General features: G+C 37.0%; 1 protein-coding gene across 4 annotated transcripts in view; it reads left to right on the top strand.

The window, feature by feature from the left end:
* The window catches only part of RANBP17 (RAN binding protein 17), a 361,100-nt gene that overhangs the window by 300,393 nt on the left and 38,555 nt on the right, over positions 1 to 22,152 (top strand). For all 4 annotated transcript variants that reach the window (XM_012756963.3, XM_075996284.1, XM_012756961.3 and 1 more), the window contains 3 exons: positions 143 to 225; positions 16,239 to 16,453; positions 18,437 to 18,575. In XM_012756963.3, the coding sequence (XP_012612417.2) occupies positions 143 to 225; positions 16,239 to 16,453; positions 18,437 to 18,575 (437 nt within the window). The remainder of the gene's footprint in view (positions 1 to 142; positions 226 to 16,238; positions 16,454 to 18,436; positions 18,576 to 22,152) is intronic.

Genomic DNA, 22,152 nt, shown 5'->3' on the forward strand with positions numbered 1-22,152 from the left:
CAGTAGTTGTTGAATAGAATGACACCTTAAGAGATAATTGCACTGCTGCTACCTTGTAATAAATGAAAACGTTGGATATTTTAAACCTATATTTTGTTTCTTTATCTGCACATACAGTCTAATTTTTTGCTATATTTCTTAGATCCCAGCGTTTGAATTTTGATGTATCATCTCCTAATGGAATTCTTCTCTTCAGAGAAGCTAGTAAAATGGTTTGCACTTATGGTGAGTATTCTTTTCCATATTTGTCTGTGCAATATAGTTTTATCCCTTTGGAAGAAAGAAAGATGTTAGTTATTTTGTTCTTTTGAACTTTCATATCTGTGTGAATTTGTGAAGTGGATAATAGAAGTGCAGAAAGCCAGGTAACTATCACCTTGGCATCAGGAGAAGTATAAACAACATGCCTTTTACTACAAATCATGCCTGACCAACTTGATGAATTTCTTTTGAATAAAATTGCAGTGTCGGTAGGTAAAGGGAATATACTAGATAGAATATTGAAAAGTTATAGCATATTCGAAATTGCTCAAAGTTATATCAAGGAGTTTGCTGTCTTGGGTCAAGGATTGCTTAGACCTGTGTGTCACAGAATTTGAGGAAAATACCCTTGAAAAGAGCAGTGAATATTTTATTACAGGGAACTTTTGGGCACTGTACCCCTAAAAGCAGAGTTCTGTAGTAAAGATTGTCCTATTCAATTACAGCACAAGAATTTTATAATTTGGTTAGCAGTTTGTACCTTCCAACTATCATAAACCCTGATACTTGCCAATTCTGACAGTTTTATCAATGAAAATCTCTACTCTCTGAGGCCTTTGTGTAGACAGAGAATGGAAATAGGATGGGTAAGAATCCTCTGTAATCGAATTTGGCACACATTGACTGAATCTCAACTGAGCTAGGCTCTGTGCAATGTACTTCCTCCTGAGAGATGTTTCCCTGTGTCTTCTTTGTCTTCTTTTTTGTCTGTCTGTTCTTTCCCAAATCAACAGCAAACTATACGTACATTTGGTCTCAAAAATTGCCTGTGATTCTCATATTCCTTTTTTTTAAGTACCTAGAAATAGACTTTACAAAATTTTGTAAAACCTCTTTATTTTAACTGTGTGTGTGTGTGTGTGTAGGAACAACCATTAAAAGTATATTACCTTTTGAAAAGTAAAAGTCTATTTTTAAAAAAAAGGACAAAAATTCATGTTTTAAATCATTTTTAATTCAGTTCAAAACACTATCTGATGTATATACATTGTAGGCCTCCACTTAAAAATGCTTAGTTTTAATTGCACATTTGGTTTGTAGAATTTGAGCTAATTAATATATAGAAACTACAGAAAACACCTATGTAAAACAGTAAATTTGTACTCTCTTATTTTAATCTTTACCAATAACTGCATTACCACAACTTTTGCTCCTGTTTGAAAACAGACACAATCAAATCATATTAAAATGCTTTGCCTCCTAGAGGTAAAAATGGACCCTTTTTAAAATACTCTACATACAGTTTGCCATATGTTCAGTGGCTATTTAATTCTTATCAAAGTCTTATCATACTAAGATATGTCTGGACCTTTTCTAAATACAGAATGATATATTAGAAAAAGCACACTTTAAGGAGATTAAAAGATCTGAGTACCAGGCAGGGTCTGGGGAAGGGGCGGCTCGAAGGTAGCAAGAGAAGCCCCTGAAACAACCTAAGAAGCAGGCCAAGGAGGCGGATATGATAAGGTGTTCAAGCAGAAACAAAAAGAGGAACAGAAGAAACTCAAGTGAAAAATATAAGGCCACAGGGAAGGGCCCCTTGGCCACAGGTGGAATTAAGAACTCTGGAAAAAAGTAAACTTTTCCTTGTGCCTAAGGGGATGGTAACCCTTGATTCCACTCCTAATTAAACATCTTTTACCACCTATAGCTAAAATAAAGTGTTATCTTAGAACCTATTGTACATTTAAGAGTGAACTTTTATAAAAAAAAAATCATACAGTGGCTCATCATCTTAAAGAGAGCTTTTCACTGAGCCATTCCTACCTTAGCTATGAATTAAAGTATAACTAGCCCAGAATCCTGCCAGAGTCTGCTCTTTGTTCTTTTTTCTACCCTAAATTCTGTGTCACCTGGAATTAAACCAACTCATTCCGGTGGGGGAGGGGTGTGGACAAGAAAAGATCTAAATACTAATCCTACTACCAATATTTATCAATTCCATGACCTTCAGCTAAAATACTGTACCTCTTTGTGCCTAGTTTTCTCATGTACAAAATTAGGACTAATAAATACTTACTGGCCTACCTGCCTTGTTAGGATTAAGGGGGTTAATTGAGCTACTCTGGGTAAAGAGTCTGACACAAGGGGTAACATGGAATAGGTACTCACTGAATGTGCCTCTCCTTGATCTAAAGCCTTTCTCTTGCACTCACCAAGCCAGCCTTCCTTGGGCAGGGGTTCACTGACCCACATCTTTGTTTTGTTCAGCAATGCCCTCTGCTTAGACCACACTAACCTGCTTCTTCTGCCTATAGCCAGTGCTGAGTTTTTATTTTGTCACTTTTTTAAACGGTATAACAGTGCATATATAAGAATCTCTTAGTAATCAATAGAGCTTTAATTATACAAATATTAGATTGCTGTTAAAAGTAACAATTATATCATTCCTGCCCCTTTTTCTGGACCATTTCTTTCATTAAATATATTTTTTTCTTTTTGGGCTTACTCATTATTACAGTGATAAGAGAAGTGAACTTCCCCTTCCAGTATCACTGGCTCTCTAGAATGGAATGTATTTCTGGGCAGTGACACTAAAAGGAATCTCTTAGAAAAATGCCAAAGCTATGGGCTTCAAAATTTCTTCAGTCCCCTCTCAGGTTGTCTGACATAGACAAAGGGATAGCATCAAAAGTTAAGGAAAATAACTATGTGAGGATTACATTAGAGGAGGAGGAAGGGGAGACAGAAGGAGAGAAAAGAAAGGAAGGGAGAGAAAAAGTGAGGTGGAAGGGGAAAAAAGACAAAACCTTCAAAACATTCTTGATAAGAAAAGTCAGTAAGGAGTTTTCTTACCCTCAAGAAAAACTAAGAGATTAGAGTAAGTCTCTGTTCTTCAATTTAGACTAATAGTATGGGCAGCTTCCATTTCTTTAATTGTCTCTTATGGTCCTATAGTAGATCGTTTATCGTATATTACCCTATTGAATCCTCAAGATAGGTATTACTACTAGCCAATCACTACCATGTTTCCCTGAAAATAAGACAGAGGCTTATATTTATTTTTCCTCAAGAAGACACCCTAGGGCTTATTTTCAGGGGATGTGTTATTTTTTTAAGTATGGTACAACAATCTACATTTATTCAAATATAGTCAAGTCGTCTTCTTCTGGAACATCATCATAACTCTCCAAACCCCGAATTCCATCCTGAATTTCTTGCTACTCTATTTCCTTAAGAACCATTGGCCCCAGTCTCTCATGTCGAGCAATAGAACTCTCATGGGGCAGATGAGAATGGCTGCTAGTCTTCTTTACCGCTCAGCGATGAAATGCATGGGTAGTGCACACATGCTGTGTAGCCACGCCCATCACTAGGTCTTATTTTCTGGGTAGGCATTATATTGTGCAAATGCTTAGAAATCCTGCTAGGGCTTATTTTGTGGGTAGGTCTTATTTTCAGGGAAACACGGTAGTTATATGACCTTGGTTAAGTTGTTTACCCTCTCTTGCTTCAGTTTCTTGTTAAACAGAGAAGATATTAATACCTACCTCATAACATGATTGTGAAGATTCAATTAGGTAATATGTGGAAAGCCCTTTGACCAGTTAGCTACTATGATTCCTGTTGTGAAAAAAATTCAAGCTCATAGAAGTTACAAAATTTGCCAGATTATGACATGGCTAGCAGGTAGTTGAATTGGAATTTCATTCAAAGTCAGTGGGAATTCAGATAATAGTCTTTATATATTTTTTATTGCCTCTTGGGAGTTGCCATAGGAAGACTGTACCATGGATATTATGATGAAGCACTGTTCTTTAAAGTATGGAGATTTATATCCCAAAACCTAAGGGAAATCAAAGGTTCAGTGGAAAAATGTGCTCCTACTGTGTCACCAGTGACTTTGACACATGCACTTTACATAGAATAATAGAAAAGTGTCTCTCACCCTTCATTGATTTCCATGCTGGCCCCCTATTGGCCAATCTGATTTATGTATCTTTACCTTCTGTAATGTTTTATTACACATGCTCTTACCTCTGGAAATTCTCATATGATCATTGGAGGGAGATCATATAGTTGCCATCAGGAGTCTGGAAGATGAGGGAAAGAGTGACCGAGAGGATACAGAAGAGCCACCATTGTTTATTTCTTTGGTAAGCCCAGGTGAAGGAAAGGGAGACCCATGGAGGAAAGAGACCAGAACATTCTGTGATTCTGTTTCCATTCTCACTGGGTTTTTTTCTCTGCTCACTTCTCATGGCAGTTTTGGGTAGTCAATGACTAGGGCAGTGCAGACAGCAAAGGACTCATTTACAAATGCACCTGATTTGTTATACATTGTGTGGAATATATCCACCTTGCTGCTCTGTGAGACTGGCAGAAAAATAATACTTTTTATATGCTGTTTTATTTATCTACATTCTGTCATGATATACTTTGATGTAAGTTTTTAATTTTGCTTCAGCTCTCAGCTGCTCTTGCCGTTACAGCTCAGGGTCAGCATTGAGGTTAGCCACAGTAGCACAAAACAATTTCCTGTTTGTATAGCCCAGGTAACACTTGGATGAGGATTAAATTTTACCACATTTTCTACTAGCCCAAGCCTATTATTTCTAATGAGTTTTAAATTGCTTCAAGAATGTGTATTTCAAAACTTAGTGCTATGATCCATTCAGCCTGAGCAAGTTAATAAAAGAAATTTCTTTCTTAAATTTTTGGTTAAAACGTTGCATGCAGTGTAATAAATGTTATTACTTTAGAAACCTACTTCTCAGTTTTAAGAAGTGGATATATTTTATGCTCAATTTCCATTTGTCTAATCTTTCATTTGCCACTGGGTCCTGCTATCTTTAGTGACATCTGTTGGTTGAAGAGTGCACAGAAGGGAGAAATAATGATTGTTTTCATAAGACTGACCAAAATGGAACTGGTTTTATTCCTTCCTTAGGTACCTGATTTAAGAAAGCTCAATGTGTAAAAACCTAAACTTTAAAATGGATAGGCCCTTTTGTTACAACAATGGGGATCCATTTGTCATCTGTGGTGAATGTGTCTTGCTCTTGCTGTGTAAACCAATCTTGCTCCTCCTCAATAAACTTAATTTCCCACTTGCCTTGCTTTTGGTGTGTCTGGTCATTCTTTAGTCAAGAGCACACCAAGAAAAAACTTATTTAAAATAACAATGGATTGGCCAGGGTGCAGTGGCTCAAGGTCAGGGTGCAGTGGCTCAAGGTCAGGAGTTTGAGACCAGGCTGAGACCAGTAGAGACCCCATCTCTACTAAAAATAGAAAGAAATTATCTGGACAACTAAAATATAGCCGGGCATGGTGGCACATGCCTGTAGTCCCAGCTACTTGGGAGACTGAGGCAGAAGGATTGCTTGAGCCCAGGAGTTTGAGGTTACTTTGAGCTGGGTTGACGCACAGCACTCTAGCTTGGACAACAGAGTGAGACTCTGTCTCAAAAATTAAAAATAATGAAATAATAAAATAAAAATGGATAGATCAAGCTATGACTATTCAATATATGTAAGAATTTACATCAGGGTTCTTTGAAGTAGTATATACTCCAAGTGCGTTTAAGTAATAATATGCATAAATTGAATTGGGAAAGTGCCTACAAGCCACTGTTACTCATTGTGACCTAGAGAGCAGACTAGTAGTTTTCACACTGGGTTTTGCAGAGCCCTGAAGGCCTGTGAAAGTCCCACAGAGGCCCTCTAGAACTGGGGGGGAGCAAGGATGCTTCCACTTTGACTAGGTCCACCCAGCTATATGTTAGCAATGGATTTCTTTATAAAAGATGTCATTGTTAAGACTTTTATTTTTTAAAGAGCTTAAAAATTGCTGGCATGTACTATTAGAAGTATAAGAAGGGAAGATTGTGACTGTATACAGGTATACCTCATTTTATTGTGTTTCAGAGATACTGTTTTATAAATATTGAAGGTTTGTGGCAACCCTGTCGAGCACTTCTATGGACACCATTCATCCAACGGCATATGCTCACTTCATGTCTCTTTGTCATATGTTGGTAATTCTCCCAATATTTCAGACTTTCTCGTTATTATCATATCTGTTACGATGATCTGTGATCAGTGTTCTTGAATGTTACTATTGTAATTGTTTTGGAGCACCACGAACCATACCCTTATAGGATGACAAACATAATTGCGTATGTTCTCACTGATCCATGAACCAGTCTTTCGCCTGTCTCTCTCCTTCTCCGCAGGCTTCCCTCCCTATTCCCTGAGATACAATAATACTGAAATTAGCCCAGTTGATAACCCTACAATTGCTTCTCAGGGTTTAAGTGAAAAGAAGAGTCTTGCATCTCTCACTTTAGATCAAAAGCTAGAAATAATTAAGTTTGGTGAGAAAGGCATGGTGAAAGCTGAGTCAAGTTGACAGGCAGGCCTCCTCCTTCTGCCAAACACTTAGGCAAGTTGTGAATGCAAAGAAAAAGTTTTTAAAGGGAAATTAAAGTGTTACTCCAGCAAATACACGAATGATAAAAAAGCAAAACAGCTTTATTGCTGATATGGAGAAAGTTTTGGTGGTCTGAATAGAAGACTAATACCAGCCACAACATTCCCTTAAGCCAAAGCCTAATCCAGACTAAGGTCCTAACTCTTCAATTCTGTGAAGGCTAAGAGAGGTGAGGAAGCTGCAGAAGACAAGTTGGAAACTAGCAGAGCTTGGGTCTTGAGGTTTAAGGAAGAAGCTGTCTCCGTAACATAAAAGTGCAAGGTGAAGCAGCAAGTGCCCGTGGACAAGCTGTGGCAAGTTATCCAAAAGATCTAGCTAAGATAATTGATGACAGTGGCTACACTAAACAAAAGATTTTCAATGTAGACAAAATAGCCTTCTATCAGAAGAAGATGCTATCTAGGACTTTCATAGCCAGAGAGAAGTCAGGGCCTAACTTCAAAGGCTATAGAGGTTGACTGTAGAGGTTGGCTCTATTGTTAGGGCTGAATGCAGCTGGTGACTTTAAGTTGAAATCAGTGCTCATTTACTCATTTACCAGTCTGAAAATCTGGGGGCCCTTAAGAATTATGCTAAATCTACTCTGCCTGTGCTCTATAAGTGGAATAACAAAGCCTGGATAACAGCACATTACAGCATGGTGTACTGAGTATTTTAAACCCACTGTTGAGACCTGCTCAGACAAAAATGTTCCTTTCAAAAGGTTACTGTTCATTCACAATGCACCTGGTCACTCAAGAGCTCCAATGGAGGTGTATAAAGAGATGAATGTTATTTTCATTCCTACTAATACAACATCCATTCTTCAGCCCACTGGTCAAGGAGTAATTTTAACTTTCAAGTCTTATTATTGAAGAGGTACATTTTGTAAGGCTATAACTGCCATAGATAGTGATTCCTTAGATGATTCTAGGCCAAGTGTATGGAAACCTGGAAAGGATTCACTATTCTAGATGCCATTAAGAACATTAATAGGCTGGGTGTGGTGGCTCATGCTTATAATCCTAGCACTCTGGGACTCCGAGGTGGGAGGATTGCTCAACGTCAAGAGTTTGAAACCAGCTGGAAAGGATTCACCATTCTAGATGCCATTAAGAACATTAATAGGCTGGGTGTGGTGGCTCATGCCTATAATCCTAGCACTCTGGGACTCAGAGGTGGGAGGATCGCTCAACGTCAAGAGTTTGAAACCAGCCTGAGCAAGAGTGAGACCCTGTCTCTACTAAAAATAGAAAGAAACTAACTGGCCAACTAAAAATATATAGAAAAAATTAGCCAGGTGTGATGGGACATGCCTGTAGTCCCAGCTCCTCAGGAGGCTGAGGCATAAGGATCGCTTGAGCCCAGGAATTTGAGGTTGCTATGAGCTAGGCTGATGCCACAGCACTCTAGCCAGGGCAACAGAGTGAGACTGTGTCTCAAAAAAAAAAAAAAAAGAACATTCATGATTTGTGGGAAGAGGTCAAAAAGTCAACATTAACAGGAGTTTAGAAGAAGTTGATTCCAACCCTCATAGGTGACTTTGAGGGGTTCAAGACTCAAGTGCAGGAAGTAACTGCAAATGTGAGAGAAATAGCAAGAGACCAAGAATTAGAAGGTACAGCCTAAAGATATGAGTGAATTGCTGCAATCTCATGATAAAACTTAAATGTTGAGGATTGCTTCTTATTGATGAGCAAAGAAAAGTGGTTTCTTGAGGTAGAATCTATTCATAGTGAAGGTGCTGTGAACACTGTTGAACTGACAACAAAGGATGTTCAGTATTCCATAAACTTACTTGGTAAAGCAGCAGCAGGAAAGATTGACTCCAATTTTGAAAGACTTTACTACAAGTGAAATGCTATCAAACAGCATCGCATACTATAGAGAAATATTTAGTGAAAGGAAGAGTCGATCTTTGCAGCAAACTTCATTGTTGCCTTTTTTTTTTTGAGACAGAGTCTCACTTTGTTGCCCAGGCTGGAGTGAGTGCCCTGGCGTCAGCTTAGCTCACAGCAACCTCAAACTCCTGGGCTCAAGCGATCCTTCTGCCTCAGCCTCCCGAGGAGCTGGGACTACAGGCATGCACCACCATGCCCGGATAATTTCTTGTATATATTTTTAGTTGGCCAATTAATTTCTTTCTATTTTAGTAGAGATGGGGTCTCGCTTTTGCTCAGGCTGGTTTCAAACTCCTTACCTTGTGCGATCCGCCCGCCTCGGCCTCCCAGAATGCTAGAATTACAGGTGTGAGCCATGGCGCCTAGCCGCCTTGTTGCCTTATTTTAAGAATTTGCCACAGCCAACCCAACCTTTAACAACCACCACCCCTATCTGTCAGCAGCCATCAACATTGAGGCCAGACTCTTCACCAGCAAAAACATTACAACTTGCTAAAAGGCTGACATGATCTTTAGCATTTTTTGACAATAAAGTATTTTTAATTAAGGCATTTTTAATTAAAAGACATTTTTTAAACATAATGCTATTGCACACTTAATAAACTACAGTATAGTGTAAGCATAACTTTTTATATGCACTGGGATACATAAATTTGTGTTTTTTTGGAATATTCACTTCATTGCAGTGGTCTGGAACTGAACTCGCAATATCTCTGAGGTGTGCCTACACTGATGTTAAAATGATTATAAGAACATAGCTGAAGAATTCATTGGTTTTGAAATAACTTGAGACTTAATGAAATGTCACTGAGAAATAACAGTTCTTAAGAACAGATCATCCAATGATCATAGATGTAGCCTTAGATCTTATCAGAAATTTGGTTGGCGGCATATAACAAAGTACAAAGAGTAAAGTTCACAAAGTCTTGTAGAAGCAATGGATTGATCATCTTGAGGATCCCCAAAGCAGAATCAGGTGGTTTACAAAAGCAAGGCCTTGTGGGTGATAGCTGAACAAGTGCTTTGAGTTCAGTGGATTCCTTCATTCATACAGCAAACATTTATTGATCATTTACTATGTTTCTAATGCTGTGATAGTTTTAAAAAGACAGAAAAAGAAACTTATTCTTCCCTTAAGGAACTTGAGTTCAACAGGGAATTCTGATAAGAATTATGATGGATTGTGCTCTGTGTCATGCTTGCAAAGTATTTAGAACTCTGGGAGAGCCCAGAAGAGATTTTTAACTGAAAACAGGGGTACATCCAAGTGGAAATATTGAATATGAATTTGGATATATGAATCTGGATTTAGGAAAATAGGTCTAGGCTAGAGAAATAAATATGGCAATCATTGACTCTTAGAAGCTATTTAAAGCTGCAGAACTAGATAAGATCACAAGGGGTGGGGTATGAGTGTAAACTTAGAAAAAGACTTAAGTTTGACTTCTGGAATTCTCCAACATTAGGAGTAAGGGAGAAGAGGAGGAACAAACAAAGGAAAGTAAGAAGCAGCAAACACTGAACTAAGAAAAAATCAGGAGAATGTGTCTTGGAAAATGAAGTGGTCCCTCCCCTATGTCAAAGGCTGCCAATGAATCAAATAAGGTGGAGACTGAGAGTCAACCATTATATTAGCACCAATAAGGTCATTAGTAACCCTGAAAAGAGCACTTTCAGTGGAGTGGGCATAAAAGAAAATAAGAGGAGAAGAAATGAAGAGAGTGAATTGAATTCTGCTACAAAGCTGAGCAATATCTAGCAAAGGAAATGAGGCCAAGAGAAGGTTTTGTGTCTATGTGTATGTGTGTTTTTGAATGGAAGAGATAATAGCATCGACATATAGTCTAATGAGAATGACCTGATAGCAAAAAAAAGTGCATAGGAAAGAAAAGGGAAAATTGTTGGTGCTTTGTCCTTAAGCATATAAGAGGTGATGGGAGCTAGTTGGACATGTTGCAGGATAGCTTTTACAGAAGACCGCTTATGTGAGTGAAGATGCTAGTGGAAAGGTAGAAATGGTCGTGAAAGTTTAGTATTGGAATATATTTCTAGACATGGACTTAAACATTTTTTATATTTTTAAGAAATACTACCAAATTGCCTTCTATACTGGTTCTACTGATTTTATATTCCCAGCCATTTGCTTAATTTCCCACATCCTTATCACTGCATTGTTTTAATCTTTTTATATCTGAAAGGGAAATATTATATTCCCTCTAGTCTTCACAGCTTCAGTTCTGTCCCAAATCATTTATGTCCACAGGCTTTGGCTAGTTTGCAGAGAGACAAGAGTGAGTTGAGTGACCTGAAGTAAAGGAATGTTAGCAAGCTTGCAATTCTTGTCCCATAACTGTTCTGATGATTAATGAAGACATTCAACCTGTATAGCTGTCAGCTAAATGTCAAATTTACTTTAAATTTTTAGAGATTAAAAGGGAAAAAGAAAAGGTAAATCAATGTAATGGATTGCTTTATAAGCCAAGAAATAATCTTGTTCATACTATTAGTTCCTCCTGATATAAGAATATAAGATACTACTATAATATGGCTTATCTCTAACACTGTTTTTCTAAGTATTTTTTTTTTTGAGGTATATAGAACTGGTGGAATGTGGGGCAAACAGCAAAACTGCAACCCCCTTCAACTAATTATCTATCAAAGGAACAGAGAGAAGGCAGTCGAAAGATACAGTACTGACCTTACTTTGAATTCTGTAAATGAAAGTGATTAGAGGGATGTGACATTATTTATACCACACACACCCAGCTTCACCTCCTCCTCTTTTTCAGGTTATAGCTCTTCCAAATGTAAACTTACAGGCTATTAGACTACAGGAAAAAATGAGCCCCCAGTATTGTGTATTGTCATAGTTTACATTTATTGAGCATTGTACCAGTTGTTATACTGTGGTGAGCACTGTACATATGCTGTCTTCTACATAAGAGCCTTGTGAGCTATAGGTATTATTACCCTCATTTTATACATGAGGAAACTGTGACTTACAGAGGTTAATAATCTGTTCAGATACCCAGGTAGTAAGGAAAGATCTAGGATTCAAACCAGGTCAGTATGACTCAAAATCCCACACTATTAATCACTACCTTATGCACTGTATGTTTGTCTTTTCTTAGAATATTACCTTTGTATGTAGTTCTCCAGCTGAGGCCTGTGAAGGAAGGCCATTGTTCCTCCTTGGTATGGGGAGTCTCTTCAGAAGAGGAGGACACCCTGGAGTCAGTTACTCCAGGAAAAGGAAGGGTCTCGGGAGGAAAAAAAAATATGTTAATAGACCTGAAAGTTGATCTCAGATAACAGAAAAGGGGATTTTGCATCTTTAGGTAGATAGATAGATATTTAATAGATAGATAGATCCGTCTCTAAATCTAGATCTTGACAGTTGTCTAGAAAGATACTTCTGGGTGTTAAAAGCTAATAACAACAAAAGGTCCTCTCCATAAAGTAGAGATAAAGAAGGAGGAAGCTCTCAAACTTTTAAACAGGGGGAAATTAAAAAAAAAAAAAGAAAGAAAATTCTAAAGATTAAATTTTTTTAAAATTTAAAAAAATTAAAAGAAGGAGGAAGCTCTAAGCAGTTCATATAAGCTATTAATGAGAAAAATATTTCTAATAAGCCAAACTATATCAGGAGCACTCTGTGCTTATTTCCCAGTTGTTTTCCCTTATTATTTAATGAGATTTCTTATACTACTACTACAACATGTACCAGAATAAGAATGGCAGTTACATAGTACTTGTACCTCCATTCCCCATCATTGTCTTTGGCCTGGTTAATCATTCAGTTTACTGCATTCTTTCCTCCTGAACCCCAGCATAGCCTCAGCATCCATCTTACCCAGGTCTAGTGTTGAGGATGTAATAGTACGTCTTTTCCCCTTCCCCAATTATGGCAGATGTTGTCAATGGGAAGCAATTAGAGATTTTCGTTTTGGTGCTAGCCTTTGAAAGTCTGTTTTATTTCATTAAGGAAAGTATCCTTTTATGCTGCTACAATAGTACCAAAGTGGCAGCTGTTGTTTCAGTGGCTGCCAACCTGATGATGACATCATTTCCTAGCTATCTATCAGTGCAGTATAGGTCTGCCTCTTAGGAAAGAAATCCTGAGAAGGAAGAAGTTGGGACTTTCTAGGTGTGGGATAAAGCCAGAAAGACAAGGAAGGTTATCATACATAGAGAGGAACATCAAAAGCAAACCTTAGCTCTATCACTTGTGTTTATACTAATGTGAGTCTAACTCACATTTTATGCTTTTTGGATTTTAAGTGTTTTGAGGGCAGGGCCTCCAATTTCAGTAAGTTTTGTTGAATAATACATATTGAATAAAGCCACATTGGAGTGAATAAATGATGACTTGAAGTCTTCTGTTCCATAGTTTTTTATAGTGACCATGGAATGCCAAGGCACTTGAGCAAACAAAATGAGATACAGTTTCCTATTTTAAAAGTATTTAATTATTCTACTCTTGCAAGGTCATAATATTAATACACCATTAATATAGATGTATTTGACATAGTCCAAAAGCAAGACATGTATGCCACATTGCAGTTTTAACATAAAGATAAAAGTTGGGATTCTAAATAATTAATGCTTCTTGATGAGAGATTATCTATTCCTTTATAATTTTTTTTCCATCAGACAGTTTTTGGTCTGCCTGTTTCATCTTTTGCTGCAGAATATAGGGTCTCTACTTTCCCCATAAGGACATCAACATAAAAAGGCCCCCAAAGTTTGTTCCCTTTGACCATGGCTTCTTCAACAAACACAAAATGTATGAACCACCTCCTGCCTTCCAAAATTACCCTAGCTCTTTCATCATATCAACAAAGTGCTATTCTTTCTTGGGAAAGGGAAGATAGGAAAATGTCTACCTTGATTTAAGTTGAATTTGAGGCAAAGGTAGAAAAACAGTGATTGAGAACTGCCTTCTCCTGCAGTTCTCTGCTTTCTTAGACTTCTATGCCTTTATACTTAATCTACCCAGAATACACTCCTCTCTCTCAAGTCCATGTGGGAAACTGCAATTGATCCTTAAACAAAACTGTTCTGTGATGCCTTTCCCCACTGCCCTTCTGCCCAAGCAGAGTCATTCTCTTCTATTCCCATAACATCTTGACATACCTCTCTGTTAGCATTTGTCACATTGTATGGAATTATTTATTGACAGATAGATTTCCCCAACCAGACTGAAGTGCCTCAGAGTAGAGATTTTATTTTATTCATTTGTTGATCCTAGCACCTCACATATAGTAGCTGTTAAATAAATGGTGTCATATTGAATTGAATTTTTATGGAACTATTATATCTCTCTGAGGTAAGTTAGGATGAGATTATGAAAGAAGGTACAGAATTTGGTATTGAGTAAATTCCAGGATAGACTTCAGCCTTCCAGAAAATGGTTTTGTCATTCAGATGTACAGATTATAAGCAAAGCCACATGAGCTTCTAAGGCTGCACAGAGGAAATATGTATATGGATATACCCTATATACATAGAACAGATTAAAAAAAGGAAACTTTCACCCTGGATGGTCCTGTATTTCATGTTCTGCTAATAGTATCTGTGTTTTTAAACCCCTTGGAGCATATGTGGTTACCATAACATACATACCAGTCAGGCTTAAAAGAACAATGAAGGGTGGGAGCGGTGGCTCCTGCCTATAATCCCAGCACTTTGGGAGGCTGAGGTGGGAGGATCGCTTGAACCCAGGAGTTTGAGACCAGCCTGGGCAACATAGGGAGACCTCCTGTCTACAAAAAAATTAAAAATCAGCTAGGCATAGCAGAATGCACCTATTATCCCAGCAACTAGGTACTGGGGAGAGTGAGATAGGAGGATGGCTTGAGCCTGAGAGTTCAAGGTTGCAGTGAGCTATGATGACACTGCTGCACTTTAGCCCTGGCAATAGACCTCATTTCTAAAGAAGAAGAAGAAAGAAAAATAAATACTTAAAATACTTACAGAATGGAGATTTGGGGAGTGGGCGAGGAGAACAGAGCTGTGTCGCCCAAGCTAGAGCACAGTGTTGTTATAATAGCCCACTGCAACCTTGAACTCCCAGGCTCAAGCAATCCTCTTGCCTCAGCCTCTGAAGTAACTGGGAATTACAGGTGCATGCCACCACACTCAGCTAATTGTTTTTATTTTTTGTAGAGATGAGGTCATGCTGTGTTGCCCAGGCTGGTCTCAAACTGGGCTCTGGGATTACAGAAATAAACCATCATGCCCGGCCAGAATGGAGAATTTATTTTAGAAATTAGACTTTGTACAGTCTTGGGCAAAGATGGGGAAATAGGTCCAAAGGGGAGAATTGAAGGTTCAGGAAAAACATCACTGATCATCCCTCTTGAAATAATGGCATTAAAGGAACAAGTTGGAGTTTTCAGGAAACTCTAGAAGCTAGGTACATTCAGCTACTAGAAAGAGACCATTAAAGCATAGGAGGTGTAGTGGTATAGAAGTCAGTGGAAGGCTGTCGCTCATTCATGACTGCTGCTTCTGTAAGTTTGCTGCCAAGTATTCGGTGTTGGGTTTAGGGTCATTGGTCAGCAGGGCTGATAGTTCTATAGCAGGAAAGAATAAGGACAACCCAGAACCCAGCAGCGTATCTGTATCTTCTTCTCACCGCCTCTCACTACAACCACCTTCGGAAAGTCATGGCAGCTACTTCATTTCCACCTTCTAAATCTCACACTAATTTCTTTTGGCCAATTCTGCCTTACAACTGTACAGGGTTCTAGGAAACTTAATTCTTATTTAACCAAGTTGACACAGTATAAACCACTACAATATACCTTTAAATTTTACAAATTGAATTTAGTTTCAATTTTAGAAGCAGTACTCACTTGAACAGGAAAAAGAGCTAAGAAATATGCATTACTTTGTATTTTTTTAAACATTCTCAGGCATTACCTAGTAGCATGCCTTTACTAGCACACATTTCAGAAACAAAGTGTTAATTGTAAATACTAACTACTACAGAAAATTTTAAGGTGATTATACAAATATTTCTTTTTCTTTTGGTGGTCAGCACAGAATTTAAGTACAGTTTTAAAACAATCATCTCTTGGGATCTTCTAAAGAAGGATCCAAGGAAGTAGTATTTATTGTGTACTGTACCAAGAATTTTTATGTGTCTTATTTCACTTGATTCATACACCAAACCTGTGAGGCTCCTAAATGTGAAGTTACTGAAGATCAAGTTCATATAAAAAGATTAAAAATTCATTCAGAATTTAGAGTAATTTTCATTTTAGTCAGGTTATCTTTTTCTCTTGGCTTAGTTTTAGCCTGCTCTTTAAAAACTTTTAATTGAAAGGATAATACATAAAATAAAGTGAACTAATCTTAAGGGTACAACTCAATAAATTTGTATATATCTCTGTATACATCCATGTAACCACCATGCAGATAAAAATGTAGAGCTTTTCCAGTGTCCTTGATTGATTTTTTTCCTTGGGTCATTTGTACTTCCAGGTAAACTGCCTTATATATTTATAGTTTTCATTACAATGGGTGGTACAATTCTTGGAACAATGCTGGGGGAAATGAATATATTAACAGTAAAGTAAAAATGTTATTGTGCCCCATAACTGCTTTAAATGACATTTACTTATGTCACTTTCTCTTTCTGCTTTTACCCTACAACAGGTAATCAGATCCTGTCCCTCGGGAGCCTCTCAAAAGATCAGATTTATCCAATGAAACTCAAGGGCATCTCCATCTGCTATTCAGCTCTCAAATCTGCCTTGTGTGGAAATTATGTCAGTTTTGGCGTCTTCAAGTTGTATGGGGACAACCATTTTGACAATGTACTTCAGGCCTTTGTCAAAATGCTGCTGTCAGTGTCCCACAGTGACTTGCTAGTAAGCAACCGTGCATCATGGGAGTCTTTGTGTAAAATGTGAAGTAACACCACCACAGGCCTGGAATTATTATAATAAAGCCCAGGGAGTTAGAATAGCACCAGAACATTTTATGTTTTAAGACAGCCTACTTGCTCTAACTTACAGAATTTGGACAACTATGCTGTCAGTATTTAATATGTGCAGTTTAGAAAGCTGCAGCTACCACCTTCTGACAAATTGGTCATCCAGAGTGCTCCAGGTTCTACATACAGAGAAAATATAATTACCAATTTCAACTGATTACTTACAACTATATTCATAATTCAAAAACAGTCTGTTTCCTGGAGCAGAAAATACAGCATTGGCTGCAGGATTTTCCTCTTCCTTTTATTCTACTCTTTCTACTTCCCCTGATGTTTGGCCTTCCTTTCCGTTAAAATTCTTGCGCAGTGAACAAGGTGCTGAACTGCAAGTTGAGCAACCTAGCATATTGTCTCAGCTGTGTCTCTCACTAATCACCTATATTTCTCCAGGCTTTAATTTCCTCGCTTTTAAAATGATTGGATTAAACTGAGAGATCTCTAGGTCCCTTTTCTGCTCTACCATCTAGTTTCTATGATTTATGTCAGTAATCTTCAGACTTTGATACTCATCAGAAACACCTGAGTTGCTTGTTGGAAATTCAAATTTCTCAGCTCCTCCATTGACCTGTGTCATTATCAGACTTTTTTTAAAAACATGTCTGCCAGATTACACACAATCCAATATGTGTCCAACATGGTTGCTGTAATTAATTGAGTAACATACCCAGATTCATGGTCAGGCTTAGTACAGCCTTTCCCACCTGCTCCCACCCAAGATTACAAGTAAGATTAACAAGTAAGTCTCTGTTAGCCTGTGTGAGAAATGCTCCTTGACCTTCTAATGGACTAGTGTACCCTCTTCTACCTTTCTAAACTAATCTTAATTGGGCCACATCTCAAGCCAAAGTTGTGAAGCCTCTTTGTAGTAGAATAGAATGTTCATTGAAGGCTATGCTTGTTTGATAGAAGTTATAAATAGAAAATTAGGTAAAATCAGCCATATTACAATCACCTCATTGAGGGACTCTTCACTATAGTTCAAGTCTACCTAGAAAACTGGTATGGTTTCAGGAATTTTTCTCTCACCTTTTTCCTAATAGTCAAGCAAACTTCCCAATTCATTAATTCTCAAACTTAAGGGTGCATAGGACTCTATTAGCATATATATTCAAAGTGTATATTTCAGAGCTTCCCTCTAGAGCTTTCATTCAGTGAATCTGAAGTGGGTATCAGGAAACTGTATTTTTAACAAGCACCCCAAGTGATTCTCATGGAGGTGGTCATAACCTCACTTTTCACAGTACTCCTCTGGTTTATCTTATGAATGTTGTGCTTCTTGATATTGGTTGGATTTCATTTGAGATTTTCCAGCTTTCTTTCTCATGCACTTATCTTTTGCCTATAGTATATGCTAAGCCCTTTACCAAATTATGATTTAGTTAGCTAGGTTGGCATTGTATAAATACAGTGGCATGGTATAAATACTATGATGTCAAACCCTATTATAATAGCAAATTTCTTTGTGTTTAAAAAAACAAACCAAAAAAAAAAAGTTGCCTAGCCACCATTAAGCACTGTTCAGTGTTTCAGTATTCCAGTCCAGAAAAATAATTCACACAGTCTTCTAAATGTCATACTGGGATTTCACTTGCATTTAAGTACTAGCCATATAAAGCAAAATTGAAATAAGGTACCATGCTATAGCTTCAAATTAGGGTTTCTAGAGATCAACAGATTCCTATTAGAACCCCTTTAAATGCTGGATTGGGACTCATTATGTCGTTTGTTCTATGTATTTATTGACCACGTGTTTAAGTAAGTTTACAATTTCCAGTATTATAAATGGCAATTTCCACTGGACTGTAACATGTCTTTTTCTTGCCTGTGGGTTGACATTTAGTATATCTCTGTGTTGTAGCAATACCGGAAACTGAGCCAGTCTTATTATCCACTCCTGGAATGTCTCACCCAGGACCACATGAGCTTCATCACCAACCTAGAGCCTCCTGTACTCCTATATGTTCTCACATCTATCTCAGAGGGACTCACTACTCTTGGTAAGGATCATGAAGGACATTGTTTGCAAAGGAAAAACTTGATTTATGGTCTCTTAATGTATGTGCTTATTGAGACTACCATCCTACAAAGGGGGAAAAGATATGAACCCAAACTGAAAGATTATTTTTTAACTGTTATTTATACGTGGGAAAGTATATTTTTTCATATTTTGATGTACAGTTTGTTATTTTTAATTGGCTTTACTGAGATATAATTTATATATAATAAAATTTACTGATATTAAGTGACTGGTTCAATGAGTCCTGACAAATGTGTACATGTACACAATCATGAACCACCACAACCAATATACAGAATATTTTCATCACAGCAAAAAGCTTTCTTATTCCCCCTTCTAGCCAATCCCTTCCCCCTACCTTTAGCCCAGGGAACCACTGTCTACTTTCTCTCACTGTAGTTTGCCTTATCCAGAATTATATGTAAGTGAAATCATATAATATGGAATTACTTGTCTGGCTTATTTCATTTAGCATAATGACTTTGAGATTCATCCGTGTTGTGTTAAGAATCATTTAGTTTATTCCTTTCTTTGGCTGAGTATTATTCCACTGCATGGATTACTACAGTTTGTTTACCCATTCAGCAGCTGATGGACACTTGGGTTTTTTCCATTATTTGGCTATTTTGAATAAAGCTGTATAAACATTCATATATAAGTCTTTAGATAGATAAATCTTTTTTATTTCTCTTGGCTAAATACCTAGGTGTGGGATTTCTGGGTTATATGCTAAGTGTATTTTTAACATTATAAGAAACTGACAAGACAGTTTTCCAAAGTGTATATACCATTTTGCTTCCACCAACAATGTATGAGGGTTTCAGTTGTTCTATATACTCACCAACACCTGCTATTATCAATCCTTTTAACCTTAGTCATGCTGGTGGGTGTGAAGTAGAATCTCATTTTGGTTTTAATTTGCATTTCACTAATGAATAATGATTTGAGCATCTTTTCATGCTTATTTGCCATTCATGTATCTTCTGGTGAAGTGTTCAACTCTTTTACTCTTTTTTTTTAACTGAGTTTTTTTATTTTGTCACTGAGTTGAGTTGTTATATATTCTGGATGTTAATCGTTTATCACATACATGTTTTACAAATATTTTTCCAGCCTGTGACTTATATTTGTATTTTCCTAACAGTATCTTCTGAAGAGCAAATGTTTTTAATTTTGAGAAAGTCCAATTTATTGGTTTTTTATGGTTTATATTTTTTGAGTCCTCTTCTAAGAAATCCTTGCTTAACCCACAGCCATTAATGATTTCTTCTATGTTTTCTAATAGTTTTAGCTCTTATGTTTCGATCTATGATTCATTTCAGTTTAATTTTATAATAAATCTTAAAATCAGGTAGTATAGCCCTTTAATTTTGTTTTGTTTTTTTCTTTTAAAATTGTTTTGGCTATTCTGGGTCCATTGTCTTTTTATATAAATCTTAGAATCAACTTGTCAGTTTCTCCTGTTTAAAAAAAATGTATGAGAATTTTTATTAGGATTGCATTGAATCTATAACTCAATTTGGGGATAATTAACATTATTAGTTTTTTTGTTTGTTTGTTTTTTTGTTTGATAATTAACATTATTAACAATACTTCAATCTCTGAAAATGGAATCTGTCTCCATTTATGTAGATATTACTATTTCTCAGCAGCATTTTTATAGTTTTGAATTTATGAGCCATATATATTTATTATATTTGTAAGTAAATATTTTATTTCTTATGCTATTGTAAGTGATATTAAACTTCAGTTTCCTATTTTTCTTTGCTGCCATATAGAGTTGCAGTTGATTTTTTGTTTTGTTTTTGTTTTTGTTTTTAGACAGAGTCTCACTCTGTTGCCCCAGCTAGAGCGCCATGGCGTTAGCCTAGCTCATAGCAACCTCAAACTCCTAGGCTCAAGCAATCCTTCTGCCTCAGCCTCAAGAGTAGCTGGGACTACAGGCATGCACCACCATGCCCAGCTAATTTTTTCTATTTTTGGTAGAGACAGGGTCTCACTCTTGCTTAGTCTGGTCTTGAACTCTTGAGCTCAAACGATCCACCCGCCTCGGCCTCCCAGTGTGCTAGGATTACAGGCATGAGCCACCGCACCTGGCTACAATTGATGTTTTTTAACATATTGACCTTGTGTCCTGCAACCTTGCTAAACTCATTTTGTCTGGTAGCTTTTTGTAGGTTTCTGAAGATTTTCTATGTAGATATATCTCCAAATAAAGGCAGTTTTACCGCTTCCTTTTCCATCTGGATGGTTTTTTTCTTGCCTTACCACACTGGCTAGAACCTACAATATAATGTTGAATCAAAGTGGTAATAACAAACATTTTTTCCTTATCTCCAATGTTAGGGGGTAAGTATTCAGTCTCACAGCATTCAATATAATGTTAGGTTTTTCATAAATGCTTTTTATCCTGTTGAGGAAATTTCTTTCTATTTATAGTTTTCTTAGAGTATTATCATAAATGGATGTTAAATTTTAGCAAATGCTTTTTCTGCATCCACTGATATGATCCTATGGTTTTTCTTCTTTGGTCTATTAATGGATTATGTTAATGTTAATCATCTTGAATGGTATTCAAATATTAAGCCAAACTTGCATTCCACACTTGGTTATTATGTATTACCCTTATATATCACTGGATCTGGTTTGTCAAAATTTTGATACAATTTTTTGCTTCTGTGTTAATGACAGATAGTGATGTGTTCTTTAGTTTTTGTTTATTTTTATTTATTTATTTTTTTTTTTTGAGACAGACTCTCACTTTGTTGCCCAGGCTAGAGTGAGTGCTGTGGCATCAGCCTAGTTCACAGCAACCTCAAACTCCTGGGCTCAAGCGATCCTTCTGCCTCAGCCTCCCAAGTAGCTGGGACTACAGGCATGCGCCACCATGCCCGGCTAATTTTTTCTATATATTTTTAGTTGGCCAAATTAATTTCTTTCTATTTTTAGTAGAGATGGGGGTCTCACACTTGCTCAGGCTGGTTTCGAACTCCTGACCTTGAGCAATCCACCCGCCTCAGCCTCCCAGACGTTCTTTAGTTCTTATATAATTTTCTGTTCTTGTAGCTATGTCTTGCTTTAGTCTCAGTGTAGTGCCTGAGGATGTTTCATCCTTTCCTGTTTTCTCAAAAAAATAATGTAGAGTTGTTGTTAGTTCTTCCTTAAATGTTTGATAGAATTCTCCAGTGAAACCATCTGGCATAGAGTTTTCTTTGTGTGGAAGGTTTTTAACTACAAGTTATATTTTTTATAGCTATATAGCTATTCCAATTATTTTGAGTGGTATTTGGTAGTTTGTACCATTAAAGGAATTTGTTCTTTTCATTTCATTTGTTCTTTTCATGTAAAGTTCATATAATAATATTGACATAAAATTGTTTACAATATCCCCTTTCTTTATTTCTATAGGAACGGTTGTGATGTCCCTTCCATCTTTCTTGGTATTGACAGTTTGTTTCTTCTCTCTTTTTTTCTTGATTATTCTGACTATAGGTTTTTTTGTTTTGGGGGGTTTTTTTTGAGACAGGGTCTCACTCTGTTGCCCAAGCTAGAGTGCC

Source organism: Microcebus murinus, chromosome 21, assembly GCF_040939455.1.
Source record: "Microcebus murinus isolate Inina chromosome 21, M.murinus_Inina_mat1.0, whole genome shotgun sequence".
In the NCBI taxonomy this organism is placed as follows: Eukaryota; Metazoa; Chordata; class Mammalia; order Primates; family Cheirogaleidae; genus Microcebus; species Microcebus murinus.